The sequence below is a fragment of the Trichechus manatus genome, unplaced genomic scaffold (assembly GCF_000243295.1).
Source record: "Trichechus manatus latirostris isolate Lorelei unplaced genomic scaffold, TriManLat1.0 scaffold00062, whole genome shotgun sequence".
NCBI lineage: Eukaryota > Metazoa > Chordata > Mammalia > Sirenia > Trichechidae > Trichechus > Trichechus manatus.
Window position 1 is genome coordinate 3,184,129 of NW_004443998.1, and position 17,386 is coordinate 3,201,514.

At 40.5% G+C, this 17,386-nt stretch overlaps 1 protein-coding gene across 2 annotated transcripts in view; it reads left to right on the top strand.

The window, feature by feature from the left end:
* Nucleotides 1-17,386, top strand: part of VEPH1 (ventricular zone expressed PH domain containing 1) — a 250,983-nt gene that overhangs the window by 135,430 nt on the left and 98,167 nt on the right. For both annotated transcript variants that reach the window (XM_004379163.1, XM_004379164.1), the window contains exons 7-8: nt 5,911-6,120; nt 6,852-7,249. In XM_004379163.1, coding sequence (XP_004379220.1) covers nt 5,911-6,120; nt 6,852-7,249 — 608 coding nt within the window. The remainder of the gene's footprint in view (nt 1-5,910; nt 6,121-6,851; nt 7,250-17,386) is intronic.

Below are 17,386 nucleotides of genomic sequence, written 5' to 3' on the forward strand. Positions count from 1 at the left end.
GGTTAATATGTTGTGGGGTTGTTAACCAATGTCATAAAACAACATGTGTACTACTGTTTCATGAGAAACTATTTGTTCTGTAAGCCTTCACCTGAAGTATAATAAAATATAAAAAATAAATAAAATGAGGATGGTGAAACTCCATCTCATTTCCTTTGGACATGTCATCAGGAAAGACCAATCCCTAGAAAAGGACATCGTGTTTAGTAAAATAGAGGGTCACCAAAAACGAGGGACACACTTAATGAGATGGATTGACACAATAGCCACAACAAAGGACTCAAATATACCAGTGATCATGAAGATGGCACAGGACCAGGCCATGTTTTCATTCTGTTACACAGAAGGCCGCCATGAGTGGAGGAGCCAGCTTGACAGCAAACAACAATGTGACTAGAAAAATAAGGAGCAAAATAACAGATTTATAAAGCCTGTAAATAGCACTTCTAAACCCAAATGTGCAAAGTCTATTGAGATTTAAACTATGCATTAAAATTTTTACTCAAAAAAAACTTGTCCTCTTCCCGGCTAGCAAAAATCTGTGACATGTCCTGGTGGATCAAGGGCCAGTGACAGAAAGTTGATTTTCTTTCTCTTTGGTCCAGCTTGCAGCCTAGGATGCCTCGGTGACTCTTTTGTTGTTGTTGCAAAAATATGCATAGTCATGTGTCACATAACGCCCATTTGGGCAATGTCTGACTGCATGTACATCCGTCCATGATCCCATAAGGTTATACAGTAAGTCCCTGGGTAAAGAAAGTCCAATTTACAGACAACCCGTACTGAAGAACAGACTGCCATAAAGCCTGTTATATTAAAAATTTGAGTTAAATACAACGGTTGGTAATAATGGACACACACATATGTGCTGTATTATGTGTAAGATGTTTTAGTGTTTTGGAAGTGTTTCTTAAGTGTTTAATATACATAGAAAGGTAAAGTATATACTACACACTAAGACAAACATTTGACTGACACTAAGTAAGAACCGTATGTACCTCTTCCGACTTACCTACAAATTTGACTTAAAGACAGACATAGGAATGGGTCTCCTGCGTAACTCGGAGACTACCTGTGATAGAGTTCAGAAAATCCCAGTCAGAGAACAGGACTTAGTGGTATATAATATGGTGTTTGCACAACGTCCAAATCACATAATGCCCTGTTTCACAGAACATATCATGGACGTTAAGCAATGCATGACCATATAACAACATTAGCCAGGTCAACATTTTTTCACACTTACGGTGCAGTGACACCAATTATAGAAGTCATGTTATGCAACCATCACCAATACCCATTGCCAAAGTTTCCATCAGCATGAACTGAACACAATGCTTCCTAAATAATGACTCCCCCTTTCCCTCTCCCTCCCACCTTTGATACCCACTATTAAACTTTGATCTCTATATATTTCCCTATTCTAGGTATTTCATATAGGTGAGATTATACAATATTTGTCCCTTTGTGATGGACTTACTTCACTGAGTAGAATGTTTTCAAGGTCCATCCATGTTGTAGCGTGTATCAGGACTTCATGCCCTACGGCTGAGTAATATCCCGCTGTACGCATATACCACAATTCGTTTATCCGTGCGTTCGTTAATGGACATTTAGGTTGTTCTCATTCAGTGGCTCTTCATTACCACCCCTGTCCCCTGACTTCTATGTTATACAAATCTCTGAATCCTCAAAACAAATGAGACTTTGCATAAGGGAAATTCTTTGGGTTGACTCATCCACAACAGTCATCGGCCTTGTATCTAGAAATCACTTCTCTGGCCCAGATGTTTCATTGATTCTTCTTCACTCTTCTTATTTGCTTCCTTGCAAATCCCTCTTATTGCTGCCCCTCTTGGTCCCAGATTCTCTCCACATTCCATATTTAGCAAATGGTGCCTCTCCTCTCCCCACCCCAATGATGCAGGAGAAGTGATGGGGCAGGCTGGCTTCAGACATCAAGGTGGCCTTAGTTCATTTATTCCACAAAAGCTTTGGATACCTGTGTGTGCCAAGCACTGTGCCAGATACTGAGCAACAAGGACGAGCAGTACAGGTCCCTGCCCATAATCCAGCAGGTGTTTACCCCAGAGTAGGGCTGCTAGGTTGGCAAATAAAGATGCCCAATAAAGTTTGAAATTCAGATAAACCACAAAAAATGTTTAGTATAAGTAAAATAATTTTAACACAGTATAGTAATTTTTAGTATGTCCCATTTGAGACATACCTACACTAAGATACTGTTATTTTTCTGAAACTCAAATTGACTGGGTGTCCTTTATTTTGTCTGGCAGCTCTACCCCGGAGGCATCTGAACTGTCCCCCTTGGTGTTAGTTGGTGTCTGGGACTACCTCCCTCATGCCAAAGTTCCCTCACGGGGACGCTATAAAGCAACCCTAGAGAGAAGGAAATGGGCACTCCCACCTACTAGTATTCTGACTGTCAGAAGAAACTGGGTCAATAATAAAATTAATCTAATAGATGAGGTTTATTCAGGCAGAAGATTCTAGAATCGGGTAGCACCAAAGCACACGTGGAAAGGTACTCCACCGAGTATCAGTAATAATTGGCTTATATTGACAAAACTCGGAAGCAAAAGACGTTTATTTCTGATTGGCTTATACAATTTACTATTCAAACACTGTCAGAATTTCATTGGTTAACAAGGGTGGCCTGATTTACAGGACAGTTAGACTTAAGTTTTGGTAAAGACAAGTCTTAGAGGCATTGTCCACTCGACCACCAATGCCATTTTGTCAACCATATAATACTTTTTTTTTTTTTTTAACTTTTGAAACTTTTATTGAATTGCAATTATTGAAAACAAAGCTTTCAAACAGTAAGACATTAAAATGTGTTGCTCAAAAGCAAGGGAGCAGTTGAACAAATTGAATAATAAGAGCTAAAATGATGTACAATGTTAAATATGAAATTTTATAATTGTGCTTTGCAAACTATCTGTGGTGAAAAAACAGTTTTTCTTTTTAATTTTCAGTCCTTCATAAAATTATACTCTTGTAACATACAATAAAAATAAATTACTAGAAAAATGAAATGGCGGTGAGGTTGGAGAAGTGGGAAGGCGAGGACTGGGTCCCTTTCCAGGTGGAAACTGGATTCATGCTGACGGATGGGCACTGTGCAGTTAGCATTGAAGGTGGGATTCGCCCACAGTGCCCCATGTTTACTGCAAAGTCCTAATCAGGGTATCAGCTGTGTTAATTCCTTCTGAGGGCTCTGAGAGAGACACCCTGCCTTGCTTCTCTCCTAGTTGCTGGTGAATCCTGCCAAACCTTGGAATTCCTTGACTTGCGTCTGACTCTGCAGCCACAAGGCCGTCTTTCTTTATAATTCTCTGTATCTATTCTCTTCTTTTATAAGATACCACCCAGATGGGATCAGAACCCACTCTACTCTAGTATGACCTCGTGTTAATTGATAAGCTCTTCAAAGATCCTATTTCCCAAGCAAGGTCACTTCACAGGTATCTGTTGGGGAAACGCACTCCAATCCACAACAATAAACCAAAACCAAACCTACCGCCCCAGGGGGTTTCCAAGGCTGTAATCTTTACAGAAGCAGACTGCCACATTTTTCTACCGGGGAGTGGCTGGTGACTTCGAACCACCGACCTTTCAGCTAGCAGTTGAGTGCTGTAACCACTACACCACCAGGGCTCCTTAATCCGTAACTATAAGTAAGAGAAATTTATTTTAAAAAAATCAGAAACTGATCCAATAAAATTACCTTGGCGGATTTACTATAATCATATGAAATGTTTTGAAAGAAAAATGCTGTTACTGTAACTGTGTTATGGCAGAGAGCTTTATATAGAAAGAAAACAATAATAATTCTTGAGAAATTGTTGCTCTAACCAACTCATATGTTTAGAGATTTAAAACTTGTATAATTCTCAGATTCTGATTTATGCACTATTAAGGTATACTTTGTACTTCATATATTTTTAAGTTTTAATGAGCCCAGTTATTGAAATTTCTGAAGTATCTTGGGGGACATCTAGTTCAATTGGCATAACATAGTTTATAAAGAAAATATTCTACATTCTACTTTGGTGAGTAGCATCTGGGGTCTTAAAAGCTTGTGAGTGGCCGTCTAAGGCACTCCACTGGTCCTACCCCATCCGGAGCAAGGGAGAATGAAGAAAACCAAAGACACAAGGGAAAGATCAGTCCAAAGGACTAGTGGACCACAACTACCATAGCCTCCACCACACTGGGTCCAGCACAGCTAGATGGTGCCCACTACCACCACCAACTGCTCTGACAGGGATCACAATAGAGAGTCTCGGACAGAGCTGGAGATAAATGTAGAACAAAATGCTAACTCACAAAAAAAAAGCCCAGACTTACTGGTCTGACAAGAGACTGGAGAAACCCTGAGAGTATGGCCCTCGGACACCCTTTTAACTCAGTACTGAAGTCACTCCTGAGGTTCACCCTTCAGTCAAAGATTAGACAGGCCCATAAAACAAAACAAGACTAAATGGGCACACCAACCCAGGGGCAAGGATGAGAAGGCAGGAGAGGACAGGAAAGCTGATAATGGGGAACCCAAGGTTGACAATGGGAGAGTGTTGACATGTCATGAGGTTGGCAACCAATGTCACAAGACAATATATCTATTAATTGTTTAATGAGAAACTAATTTGCTCTGTAAACCTTCATCTAAAGCGCAATTTAAAAAAAAAAGAAATTTCTGAAATAAAGTTCAAGGACTCCTATTTAGAGCCTGGTACCCAGTAAACCCTCAAAAAATGAGTTAATTTGAAGAGTTCTTGGAGAATAGTTTCTTGGCATCCAAGGATGACTAGATAGATGATAAAAATAACAAGAAAAAAAAAAAAAAAAAGAACCTAAATAGAAGTTAAAACAAATGTAAAACCTCCACTCCTTACTTCTCCTCAAGATTTGACTCCAAACCATCTTCCTCCATCCATGCCTTCCTTCATCCTTTCCCTTCTCTCTCCTTCTCACTATCTTTCCTGTCTGCCCCATTAGATTAACCAGATCTGCATCTTATTCATCCCAGGACCCTTCATAACCCAGGACACCTAGAGCCACTCAAACTAACATGGCATTTCAAAAAAAAGCCTTAACTGTCTCCTCATCCTTAGAAAAGATGTTTGGAACTATTAATATCATTCATGGAAAACCACTTTCCTCCAATGTCTTAAAATTCAGAAAGATTTTTATTGCTCCATAAGATGAAATAATTACACTGATTTCCATAAGATTAACAAAAAACCATGAGTTTACATAGTCCACGTGGAATGTTCTTATTCTATCAACTTCAGTAGAAACGTATCAATAAATGTAAAGTTTCCAGAAAGTATGACTATTCTTCCATGTGTGGCATGAATTTCATACGAAGGCCATACTTTTGGAGCACCTCTAGATAAGAATATGGTAACCAGTTGTTGTAGAGTTGATCTCGATTCTTGGCAACCCCATGTGCTTTAGAGTGTTTCAGGTGCTCCATAGGGTTTTCATGGCTGTGACCTTTCGGAAGTATTTCACCAGGCCTTTCTTCCTTGGTGCCTCTGGGTGGATTCAAACCACCAACCTCTTGCTTAGCAGCAGAGTGCTTAACCATACGTGTCACTCAGGACTCCGTAAAACTGCTTTTTATTCTCTGAATTCTTCAAAAAGGATTTCCAATGCAAAGTTGACATGAACACCAATGTTTCTAAACTTCTGGCAGAATAAGCTGTAAAAGCAGTTTCAGAGACCTATGTCCATAATAGGTACTCAATAAATATCTGCTAAATGACTCATGAAAAAATTTTATCAGATAAAGTTTTCAGTTCTGAATAAGAAGCAGTTAGAGAGTAACACTGTTTTGAAGGTACATGTGACCACCATTTAAAGCAACAATTTTTATTCCTTTAGGAGAAAAACCAGCACTGAAATGGAATCTCCCAAGAAGCTGGAAGAAACCAAGCTCGCTGCAGCTGAAAATGTTGACCATGAGAAGCTCAAAGTTAAACTACAGACGTTTGAAGACAAAAGAAATGCCGAGAGCAATACCCCTGGCTCTGTCAGAAGATACAGTTTGGGCCAAGTTTCTAAGGAAGAAAGAAAAGACATTAGATTTAACAGGTATAAATTTTGTTTGACTGGTTTTTGAAAGCATGCACTTCATGTTGGCTGTTAGCTTTGTTATTGGGCTATTATAGGCTGATTTTTAAATATCTTTACTGTCTTACCACGTTCTTTCTATCCTTTCATGAACGAAATGTTATCCATAGCGGTTTCATTTGCCCAGAGAAATTCATTATTTTAAGTAGGGGAATACAAATGGAAAACAAACTTTCGACTTATTTTTTAAAAACACTTTTTAAATATAAAAAAACCCTTTGCTGTTGAGTAGATCCCAACCCATAGTGACCCTATAGGTCAGAGTAGAACTGCCCCATAGAGTTTCCAAGGAGCAGCTGGTGGTTTTGAACTGCTGACCTTCTGGTTCGCAGCCAAACTCTTAACCACTATTGAGAATGACTGTCAAAAGCTTCCCTTGATTTCTGATGAGAAAGCAGATGCAAAAGTAGAAAAATAATAAAATCACACAAACCCACCATTCTGCAGCCAGTCTTGCCATGACATTGAGCCTTAAATCTGTATTTTTGGAGGTGGACTAGAGCTTCCAAGGTCTGGGTTATCACGTAGCCTGTTGGTGGTCTGTTCTCTCAAATCTGCTGATGACACTAATTTTCAGTTTCATACTCCGGAGGAGGTAACGTTTTGTCCCAATGTTGTTATTCTTTCTTTTACTAGTCAGGGGATGGTAGCTCAACATCTTTAACTGTTTTAATTTTGCCTTTGTATTGTAGGTCAAAAAGTTTGGCTTTGCACGCTGCGCTGTCAAAGGGTGGAAGTTCAGATGACGGGGAAGATGTGGAGAATGGAGACAGACCAGCCCGCATCTCTCTTTCAGAAATAGACTTGCTTAGCCAAGAAAATGACGAGTCGCCCTTTAAGACAGACACCGACAGATCACAGCTGGCAAATTCTTCAGCTTCACACCCAAGTATTATACATATAAAATCAGAGAATTTGCCAGAAACAGTTAAGGAAAACTTCCAGGGGGGACCTCCAGGGACAGCTGCAAGTCCTGTAGAATATGAAGATCAGTTCTACCTGCACTTAAAGGAAAACCTCAGTAAAGTGAAAGCGTATGCCATGGAAATCGGGAGGAAGATTCCAGTCCCTGATCAGTGTACCATCGAAGGTAAGCGCTCTCAGCTCCCCAAATGTGCGAAATTTCTGACATTACTGAAAAAAAAAAAAAAAAAGCTCCAGTCACATAAATTGCCATACCCTTTTCTGGATCTTTGGCAAAATAGATAATTTTGAGAACACCCTTACATTATTTTTATTTACTAATTTTTTAATTGTGCTTTAAGTGAAAGTTTACAGTTCAAGTTATTTTCTCACACAAAAATTTATACACACGTTGTTATGTGACCCTAGTTGCTCTCTCTATAATGTGACAGCACACTCCTCCTTTCCACTCCGGATTTCCCATGTCTGTTCAACCAGCTCTTGTCCCTTAATGCCTTCTCATCTTGCCTCAGGAGAGGAGCTGCCCATTTAGTCTCATGTATCTGCTTGAGCTAAGAAGCACACTCTCACAAGCGTGAATCTATGTCTGAAGAGTTGGCTTTGGGAAAGGTTTCAGTTCTGGGCTAACAGAGAGTCCAGGGGCCATGTCTTCTGGGGTCCCTCCAGTCTCAGTCAGACCATTAAGTCTGGTCTTTTTACTAGAATTTAAGTTCTGCACCCCACTTTTCTCCTGCTCCATCAGGGACTCTCTGTTGTATTCCCTGTCAGGGCAGTCATTGGTGGTAGATGGGCACCATCTAGTTCCTCTGGTCTCAGGTGAATGGAGTCTCTGGTTTATGTGGCCCTTTCTGTCTGTTGGGTTAATATTTTCATTGTGTCTTTGGTATTCATCATTCTCCTTTGCTCCAGGTGGGTCGGGACCAATTGATGCATCTTAGATGACTGCTCGCTAGCTTTTAAGACCCCAGACACTACTCACCAAAATGGGATGCAGAACCTTTTCTTAATAAACTTTGTTATGCCAATTGACTTAGATGTCCTCTGAAACCATGGTTCCCAGACCCTCACCCCTGCTACTCTGTCCCTCAAAGTGTTTGGCTGTATTCAGGAAACTTCTTAGCTTTTGGTTTAGTCTAGTTGTGCTGACTTCCCCTGTATTGTGTGTTGTCCTTCCCTTCACCTAAGATAATTCTGATCTACTATCTAGTTAGTGAATACCCCTCTCCCTCCCTCCCCTCCCTCGTAACCATCAAAGAATGTTTTCTTCTGTGTTTAAAACTTTTATTGAGTTCTTATAATAGTGGTCTCATACAATATTTGTCCTTTTTTGACTTGACTAGTTTCACTCAGCATAATGCCTTCCAGATTCATCCATATTATGTTTTGTGGATTCATCGTTGTTCTTTATCGTTGCGTAGTATTCCATTGTGTGAATATACCATAATTTGTTTATCCATTCGTCCGTTGACGAGCACCTAGGTTGTTTCCATCTTTTTGCTATTGTGAACAGTGCTTCAATGAACATGGTTTTCATATATCTATTTGTGTGACAGCTCTTATTTCTCTAGGATATATTCCAAGGAGTGAGATTGCTGGTTTGGATGGTGCTTCTATTTCTAGCTTTTTAAGGAAGTACCGGATCAATTTCCAAAGTGATTGTACCATTTTACATTCCCACCAGCAGTGTATAAGTGTTCTAGTCTCTCCACAGCCTCTCCAACATTTAATATTTTGTGTTTTCTGGATTAATGCTAGCCTTTTTGGGGTAAGATGGTATCTCATTGTAGTTTTGATTTGCATTTCTCTAATGGCTACTGATTTCCTCAAGTATCTGTTAGCTGCCTGAATGTCTTCTTTGGTGAAGTGCCTGTTCATATCCTTTGCCCATTTTTTAATTGGGTTATTTGTCTTCTTGTTGTTGAAGTTTTGCAGTATCTTGTAGATTTTAGAGATTAGCTGCTAATCAGATTTGTCGCAGTCAAATCCCTGTCTGTAGGTTGTCTTTCGACACTTTTGGTTAAGTCTTTTGATGAGCATAAGTGTTTGATTTTTAGGAGCTCCCAGTTATCTAGTTTCCCTTCTGGTGAAAACACTCTTACATTGTTTTAATTACTTTTTTTTTTTTTTTTTTTTAGTAAGATTGATCATCTTGTATATTCCTTTTTGGATCACCTAAGTTCACCCCTCTCTGACTTTTTTTGGACCTTGAAGATACTTCGTTTCTGGTTCCCTCTCTGCCAGTGTTTGGCAAGTCCAGGGAGAGAGGTTTATGGTCCCTAGAAGACGGGTCCAGCCAGAGGCATTTCCCATCCACAGCCAAGGGCAGAACGTAGTCATGCAAGGAAGCCATGCACACTACTGAGATCAGAGCTGAGAGACTTTCATCCAGCTGTTCAACAAGCACTTCTTAAGCATCTACTGTGTGCTGAGCACTGGCTAAAGTACTCAGGATCCAGTGATGACCCAAAAGGACACAGTCCCTGACCTCTGGGAGATTAGAGTATCAAAGGAAAAAGGCAAAACTGTAGTCAGGAAGTGATGCAGGAGCCTGGAGCCAGTGAGAGCAGGAGGGCATCAGAAAACAAAGGGCAAAGTAGGAAGAGAACCTTCAAGGGCACGGACTTTCCTCACATGCACATTTTAAGGGGGCACCAAAAACAGTAAAGTGTTAAAGTCAGGATCAGTCACAATGCTCGGCTGAGCCATACTGGAGCCTGAGACAAGAGGAAGAAGCAGTGATGCTGATCCTGTCTTTATTTACGATTTTGGTATTTCGTTCAGCATGGAGTTTTATGCAGTAATTTTGATTTTTTAAAAACATTATTAATCTTGATTCCTAAGTTTTTGGGTGTTCTTTTAAATTTTGTGCCCTAGTCCTGGCCCTGGAAAAGGCAATGGGTTTGAGACACAGGTCCTGAAATGCCAGCGTGCCAGGGACGGGAGCTCTCTGCTGTAGAGGCTTGAACAGGCTTGGATGGCTAGAAGCACTGTCGGAGCGAAGGAGACCTTCCCTACAAGCTCTCCGAGGCAGCAGCCGAGCCCTTCCCTTGAGATTTACATGGAAGTCCTAGCGCTCACTCTTGGAGGACATGCTATCTTCTCGTAGGCTGTGACCCTCATGGGCTATGACCCTCCTTCCCTCCAGAAGGAAACACAGCTGAAGGGTAGTGAATCCAATTCATATCACCCATCCACTAACAATCATCCCTTTCCAGGTTAGGCACTATCACCAATTACCAGTTCTCATCAAGTCAGCTCTTACTCATGGTGACCCCATGTGTGTCAGAGTAGAACTGTGCTCATCAGGGTTTTCAATGGCTGATTTTTTCAAAACAAGTTCACCAGCTTTTTCTTCCAAGGTGCCTCTGGGTAGACTCAAACCTCCAACCTTTCGGCTAGCAGCCAAGTGCGTTAACTGTTTGTACCACCCAGGGACTTCAGTTTAGGTACTACACCAAAAAAAAAACAAAAACAAAAAAAAAACAACCTGTTGCCGTCAAGTCGATTCCAGCTCACTGGGAGTGTCCTGTTTTCCACAGTCTATGTTCTATTCCTCCCCACTTCCCAAGTTGGAGGAAAGAATACATCCTCACAAAGAGCAAAGGAGGATCAGCACGTAGTAATGGCAAACATTATTACTCACAGTGTCTGTAAGGAGCCCTCGTGGCACAGTGGTTAAGTGCTCAGCTGCTAACTGAAATGTCAGTGGTTCAAACCCACCAGCCACTCTTCGGGAAAAAAGATCTGGTGGTCTCCTCCCATAAAGATTACAACCCTGGAAACCCTATGAGGCAGTTCTGCTCTCTCCTATCGGATTGCTATGAGTCGAAACTGACTTGATGCAACAGGTTTGGTTTTTTGTATTTTTTTTTTTTTTGGTATAAAATCCGACATTTCCAAAGGGTGTTTCCAATAATTTACTGATGAGCCTTCTTAAAATTCTTTTTTAAATGGTGACAATAAAAGTTAAATTGATCATATTCGAGTATAAGTTTTGGATAATTAAATATACCAGAGCTTAGGAATAGCTAAAAACTCAAAGTAAATTCTTTCCAATTACCCATGTTGTTAATGATCTATGTATTTAATGCATAGGTTGGCGAATTTAAAATAAGAGAGATGAAGTGAATTAGCCGGTTTGACAGAAGGCGTCGGTAGCAAAAATAAGGTAGACACATTTCCAGCACTAGAATAGTTGTTTCTCGTTTTTTTTAAGTTTGCCTCAAAGCATTAAAAATTTGCTGTACAGTGAGATTTAATCTTTTGGAAATGTAGGGAATCCTGCAGAGTTGCTTCAAGCAACTCTGTCAAAAACACATGATATTTCTTATTGCCTTGAATTATTTTGGGAGTTTGAGAGTTAACGAGGTGACTTGGGGTTGTTTCTGGAATATTGAATGAATCCATCACCTTTACTTAAAAAAAAAGGGGGTGGGGAGTAGAGTATTTTCTTTTGATACTGATGTTTCCTACCAGGACTGACCTAGAACTGAGTACGTATTTTTTTTAATTGACATTTTGAAATTCATTCATACGTTTGTCATTTCCTGGAAGTTCCTGGGCAATTGCTTGCACAGGGATAGGTGTGAGAGATGGAAGATTTACACGACTCACTGTAAATACAGCCACAGAGAAAGGGCTGGCTCTGACTGCAAGAGACACGTTGTTATTGTTTCAGAGATTGTATAAACCATTCAGCTGAACGCCAGCGCTCATCTGGCTGCACAAGTTTGCTTGTTGCATGAGATCAGTCAGAGCAACAATATTACATTTTGTTCCTTAAAAATGTACTGAAGTTTTAAGCTTAGAAATTGTGTTGTTGGTATGAAAGAAACATATTTGGTCTTTCTTGATGAATTATGCAAAGTAATCAAGAAACAAAGAGAAGAAGCATTAAAACCACTTCTCCAACATTTTCAATTGCCTCATACGCATGCAAAAGCGAGACGATAAATAAGAAAAGACAGAAGAGGAATTGATGCCTTTGGATTGTGGTGTCGGCAAAGAATATTGAATAGACCATGGGCTGCCAGGAGAAGGAACAAACTTGTCTTGGAAGAAGTACATCCAGAATGCTCCTTAGAACTGAGGATGACAAGACTTTGTCTCAAGTACTTTGGACATGTTATCAGGAGGGACCAGTCCCTGGAGAAGGACATCATGCTTGGTAAAGTAGAGGGTCAGCGAAAAAGAGGAAGACCCTCAACAACATGGACTGACACAGTGGCTGAAACAATGGGCTCAAGCATAACAACGACGGTGAGGATGGCGCGGGACCTGGCAGTGTTTCATTCCGTTGCACACGGGGTTGCTATGAGTTGGAGCCGACTTGATGGCACCTAACAAAAACAACACACATTTAAAGATAAAAAGACAAATAGCTACCAGGAAACATCAACAAAAACATTACTAAGAATATGCTTGGACTGATGTTACAAAGTCCAAAGTTTCAGAAAATAGCAAAACAACCCCATGAAGTTCTTTTGATATTAGGTTGAACCATATGAGAACATCCGGTATCTGCTGTTTTAAGCCACAAAAGCATCAATTTCATGTGGTTCAACCTCACTGATGTTGTTGTGTGCCGTCAAGCCGATTCAGACTCAAAGCAACCCTACAGGACAGAGTAGAACCGCCCCATAGGGTTTCCTAGGCTGTAATCTTTACGGGAGCAGATCGCCAGGTCTTTTCTCCGAAGAAGTGGCTGGGGGGTTCATACTTCAGTAATAAACTACCTTGAAAGAACAGGAGCCTTCCTAGTCACTGAACAGCAGAATTCAGTGTGAGGGGAATCAAGAGCACAAATCTCATTCTTAACCCTAGGTTTATTATCTTATTATTGTATAACATTGATCACCCTGGGGACAGGCAGTGGAGTGTAAATAGATGGGTGCGAATCCATCATCATGTCTGGAAAAAATGTCAAACCCCAGGTCGTATTGAGGTTGGGTCAGCAGTGTTGTTTTGGGCTGAAAAATATGTTATTCCCAGGCCAGTAACACCCCTGAGCCTTGTAAGTTTACCAACCAGTGAAAGTTATGTATTCATGAGAGTAATGGTCTAATATCACCACCCAGTTATAGTTACATACAAGACCAAAGGAATTGAGTTCATCTGGCAATGGACATAAATATCTGAATCACTGGTATTCATTTTTGTGGGCAAAAATGACTAGAGGTTAAAAAAAAAATGATATTGAAAGAAGTTCTTGAAAACGTGGCCCATCATTGGAGTCCTATAGAGGATGATATAAAACCTTAAACAAAAACCCATCAGTGTTACTTGGGTTTGCTTTGAAGTATTTCCTGATTGGGTGAAAATCCATCCCATCTGTAGAGTATATCAGCAAGCCTGACTTGCAGAAAGCTAATTTTTAAGATACTAATATAGTCCTTTCCATGCAAGACTCACATGAGTAGATTTTTCCTGACTTGAACAGATGTAAGAACACACAATATAAACTACAGTTAATTGTAAATATTAAAAAGCGAGTGCCGTTTTCATGATTAATTACAAATAAAGCTTCTTTATTAAACTTTGGCATATAATCAAGTCCAACATCAGTGTTGAGTGTCTGAGAAGGCAAAGCTAACAGCAGCCTTTACCGCCTTCTCTTTGGTTGGTCCAGTCTGAGGATGATAACATGCATCTACTTAATGGTTCAGGGGGAGGTTTCTTTCTTTCTTTTTTTTTTTTAGTAGATTAGTTTAATAATGGGGTTAGGATAATTACTCCATGAGAGGAGATGTAAAATTTGAAGACAGAAAAGAATCCTGAAGTTTTTCACCCAGGTTAATAAAGAAAAACAGAAAATAGCAAATAGGAAGATATTACAAGTTCCTTGGAGCCTCATTTTATTGAAGTGGTTCTTTGAGCCCCTCTTTGAAGGACACTGTTTGGAGGAAAACTTTTCTAGAGAATTTTTCTCGGTGCTTTGGAATTTATTTTGGTTTACCCAGAGTCCCTGGGTGGTACAAACAGTTAACATGCTTAGCTGCTAACTGACAGGCTGACAATTTGAGTCCACCCAGAGGTACCTGGAGAGAAAGCCTTGGCGATCTACTTCCAAAAGATTAGCCATTGAAAACCCTGTGGAACAGAGTACTATGCTGACACACGTGGGTCAGGGGCAACTCGTTTGGTTCTGGATTTACCTTGTTCAGCAGTTCTGGTCTCTCCAAAGAGTGGATTTTGGTCAAAGGCAGGCATACTGGGAACTGGGTTCTCTCTTGTAGTTTCTCCTGCCACACGTATCCCAGTGAAGTCATCTGCAGTGGCCTGTGAAAAACATCCAAGTAATGTGACTAAAGGGAGATCTACAAAATCTTTTTGAAAAGATCCCCTCCAAACTCCTGTAATGACTCCGCATCAGACTTCTTCTCTTACATCTCCCCAGCTACGAGGAACTGCAAGGCTCGAGCACGTAACCACGAATCACTGGTGAAAATGTTACACACTTAAATCCACAGCTTAACAGGTTACAAAGTTCTAATAGAGGATATCAGGTCATTTTATTTCCCATTAATTACATTTTCAAAAGCACCTCTTTCTTAAAATGGAAAAAAAAGGGCGGGGGTTGATTTTCTTATAACACTCAAATAAATAACTGGAAAAATGCTATTGGACAAAGAGGTATGTTGCTTGTCTGCATCTTGAGTTACCTGATATTTATCAACAGATGAGATATATATTCACCCAATGAGGATATAGTGGAGAGTAAAATTTATGAGTGCATATATTATGAGTGCATTCATTAGGCCATTCTGTATGGAGATCCAGGGGCGGTGAACTGCCTGTAAACAAAGCAAGTTATCCCAAATCTTGAAGTGGTTCTTTGGCCTAACGTAGTATCCACACTGGGTGTGTCTAATTTGTTTAAAGGAACCTTGCTGAGAGATACACAGAGGCAAAAGTAAATACGTAAATGGTCCAGAAATGCACAGGAGTATATTTCAGTCTATCTCACCCTAAAGGCGGGCACATTAAGAGAAGGAGGAGGGGAAGTGGTTCGCTGTAGCCCACTTCACATTCTTAAATAGATTATTTCCAAGGGTATTATTCTTAAAACAGAAGGTTGTATGGAGATATACACTTATACCTGCAGTCAGAATTTTTATATTTTTCAGGGAAGCTCAGTCTCAGAGATTATTACCAATCATCCATTCTTTGGGGACTGTCTTTACTCCAAAGGATACAGTGCCACACAGAATGTTCCAGAGCCACTGATGGTCCCAGCAAAAGAGTACATTCCAATCCAGTTTGCCACAAACCAAATTTCATTAAACAGAATGCCATCTTTCCATTTACTTCCATTATGAAACAGGCAGGGAAACAAAATGGTCCCTGGGTATCATCAAATCTCATTTAAAAACAGAGCAAATCCATATTCCTGAGCACTGTTGGTGATGAAGAGCTGGTAGCCAGGAAGCTGAACAGAGGTTCTATGGCTGGGTAGAGGGTTTTCATATGACAGGGGAGAAGGAAAAGAGTTAAGAAGTTAATTTCCAGTGTCCTTTGTTTGCTCTACAATAGCCAACACCTTTAGATGATGAAAGCTTTTTAAACGTTTTTCCAAAACTGCAGCTAAGTGGACTGTTGGCAATCATGAGTCTTCCCAGCAGTGCTGAATTAACCTGGGTTTGTGTGCTGCTGCTTAGTGCCGCCGTAACACCCACAAGTGGGTACTTTAACAAACAAATTTATTTTCTCACAGTTTAGGAGTCTAGACGTCCGAATTCAGGGTGTCGGCTCCAAGGGAAGGCTGTCTCAGTCCGCTCTGGGTAAAATCCCGGTCTCAGCTTCTCTAGCTTCCTTCTCGGCATTCCTCGGCGATCTCCACGTGGCATCTATCATTCCCCCATTTGTGCTTGCTTCTCTTTGTGTCTCATCTGCTCTTTTTGTATCTCAAAAATGATTAGGTTTAAAACATACCCTACAAAGATAGGACCTCATTAACATAACAAAGAAAACCTCATTCCCAAATAGGATTACATCCACACTTACGTGGTTAGGATTCCAACATATATTTTTAGGGGGACACCATTCAATCCCTAACACCCAGGTATTTGATAATTTGGCAGGCAGTTATTTGTGTTACATTTTATTTTCAGAGAAGTGCTTGTTTACACAGGGCAGATGAGTCTGCCTAAAGCTGAGAGGCTGGTATCAGGTGTTGGCAGGCCCCCCTAGAGGGAGCCAACGTGAGCTAAGTAAAGGAGAGCAAATTCCTGGGTTTTCTGTTCACTTATCTGCCCTGTCCACATTAAGAACTAGCAAAAAATTGTTTTCTTAAAAAAAAGATTCTACGAACATTAAAAAAATAGATTGTTTTATGGAAAATGATCATTTCCAGATAAAATATTCACATCAATGATCAGTCATTAATATTATGCCACCATGAAAATAAACCACAGAAAGCAATGCCATTGCAACAACTCTGAGAGTATGGTTTGGTTTCTCATGTCAAACCCCCTAATTTAGAAGTTTTAATACAAGCTACATTTTACAGATGATCACTGAAGTTTAGATGTTTGAAAAAATGATAATTTGGGAAGTAATTTCTTACTTGCATGGGTAAGAATAATAACAGATGACTATGTGTCTTAGTCATCTAGTACCGCTATAACAGAAATACCACAAGTGGATGGCTTCAACAAAGAGAAATTTATTCTCTCACAGTCTAGTAGGCTAAAAGTCCAAATTCAGGGCATCAGATCCAGAGGAAGGCTTTCTCTCTGTCAGCTCTGGGTGAAGGTCCTTGTCATCAATCTTCCTCTGGACTAGGAGCTTGTCCATGCAGGAACCCCGGATCCAAAGGATGCGCTCTGCTCATGGCACTGCTTTCTTGGTGGTACGAGGTCCCCCACTCTCTGCTTGCTTCCCCTTCCTTTTTATCTCTTGTAAGATAAGGGGTGGTGGTGCAGGCCACACCCCAAGGAAACTCTCTTTACATTGGATCAGGGATGTGACCTGAGCAAGGGTGTTACATCCCACCCTAATCCTCTTTAACATAAAATTACAATCACAAAATGGAGGACAACCACACAATACTGGGAATCATGGCCTGACCAAGTTTATACATATTTTGGGAGGACACAATTCAATCCACGACACTATGTCTCCCCAAAGAAGATTTTCAAGGCCTCAAGGCTCAAGAACCTGTCTCCTATTCCTGTGGCATTTGTCTACGCAGCTTCTGGAGCTGGGCAGGGCAAGTGAGGCTCAGCCAGCTGTCCCTGGAGTTCTCTGCTTAGAACTGGAGAAACTGCTATGGAAACAGTGCCATGTCTGTCATTCATTCATT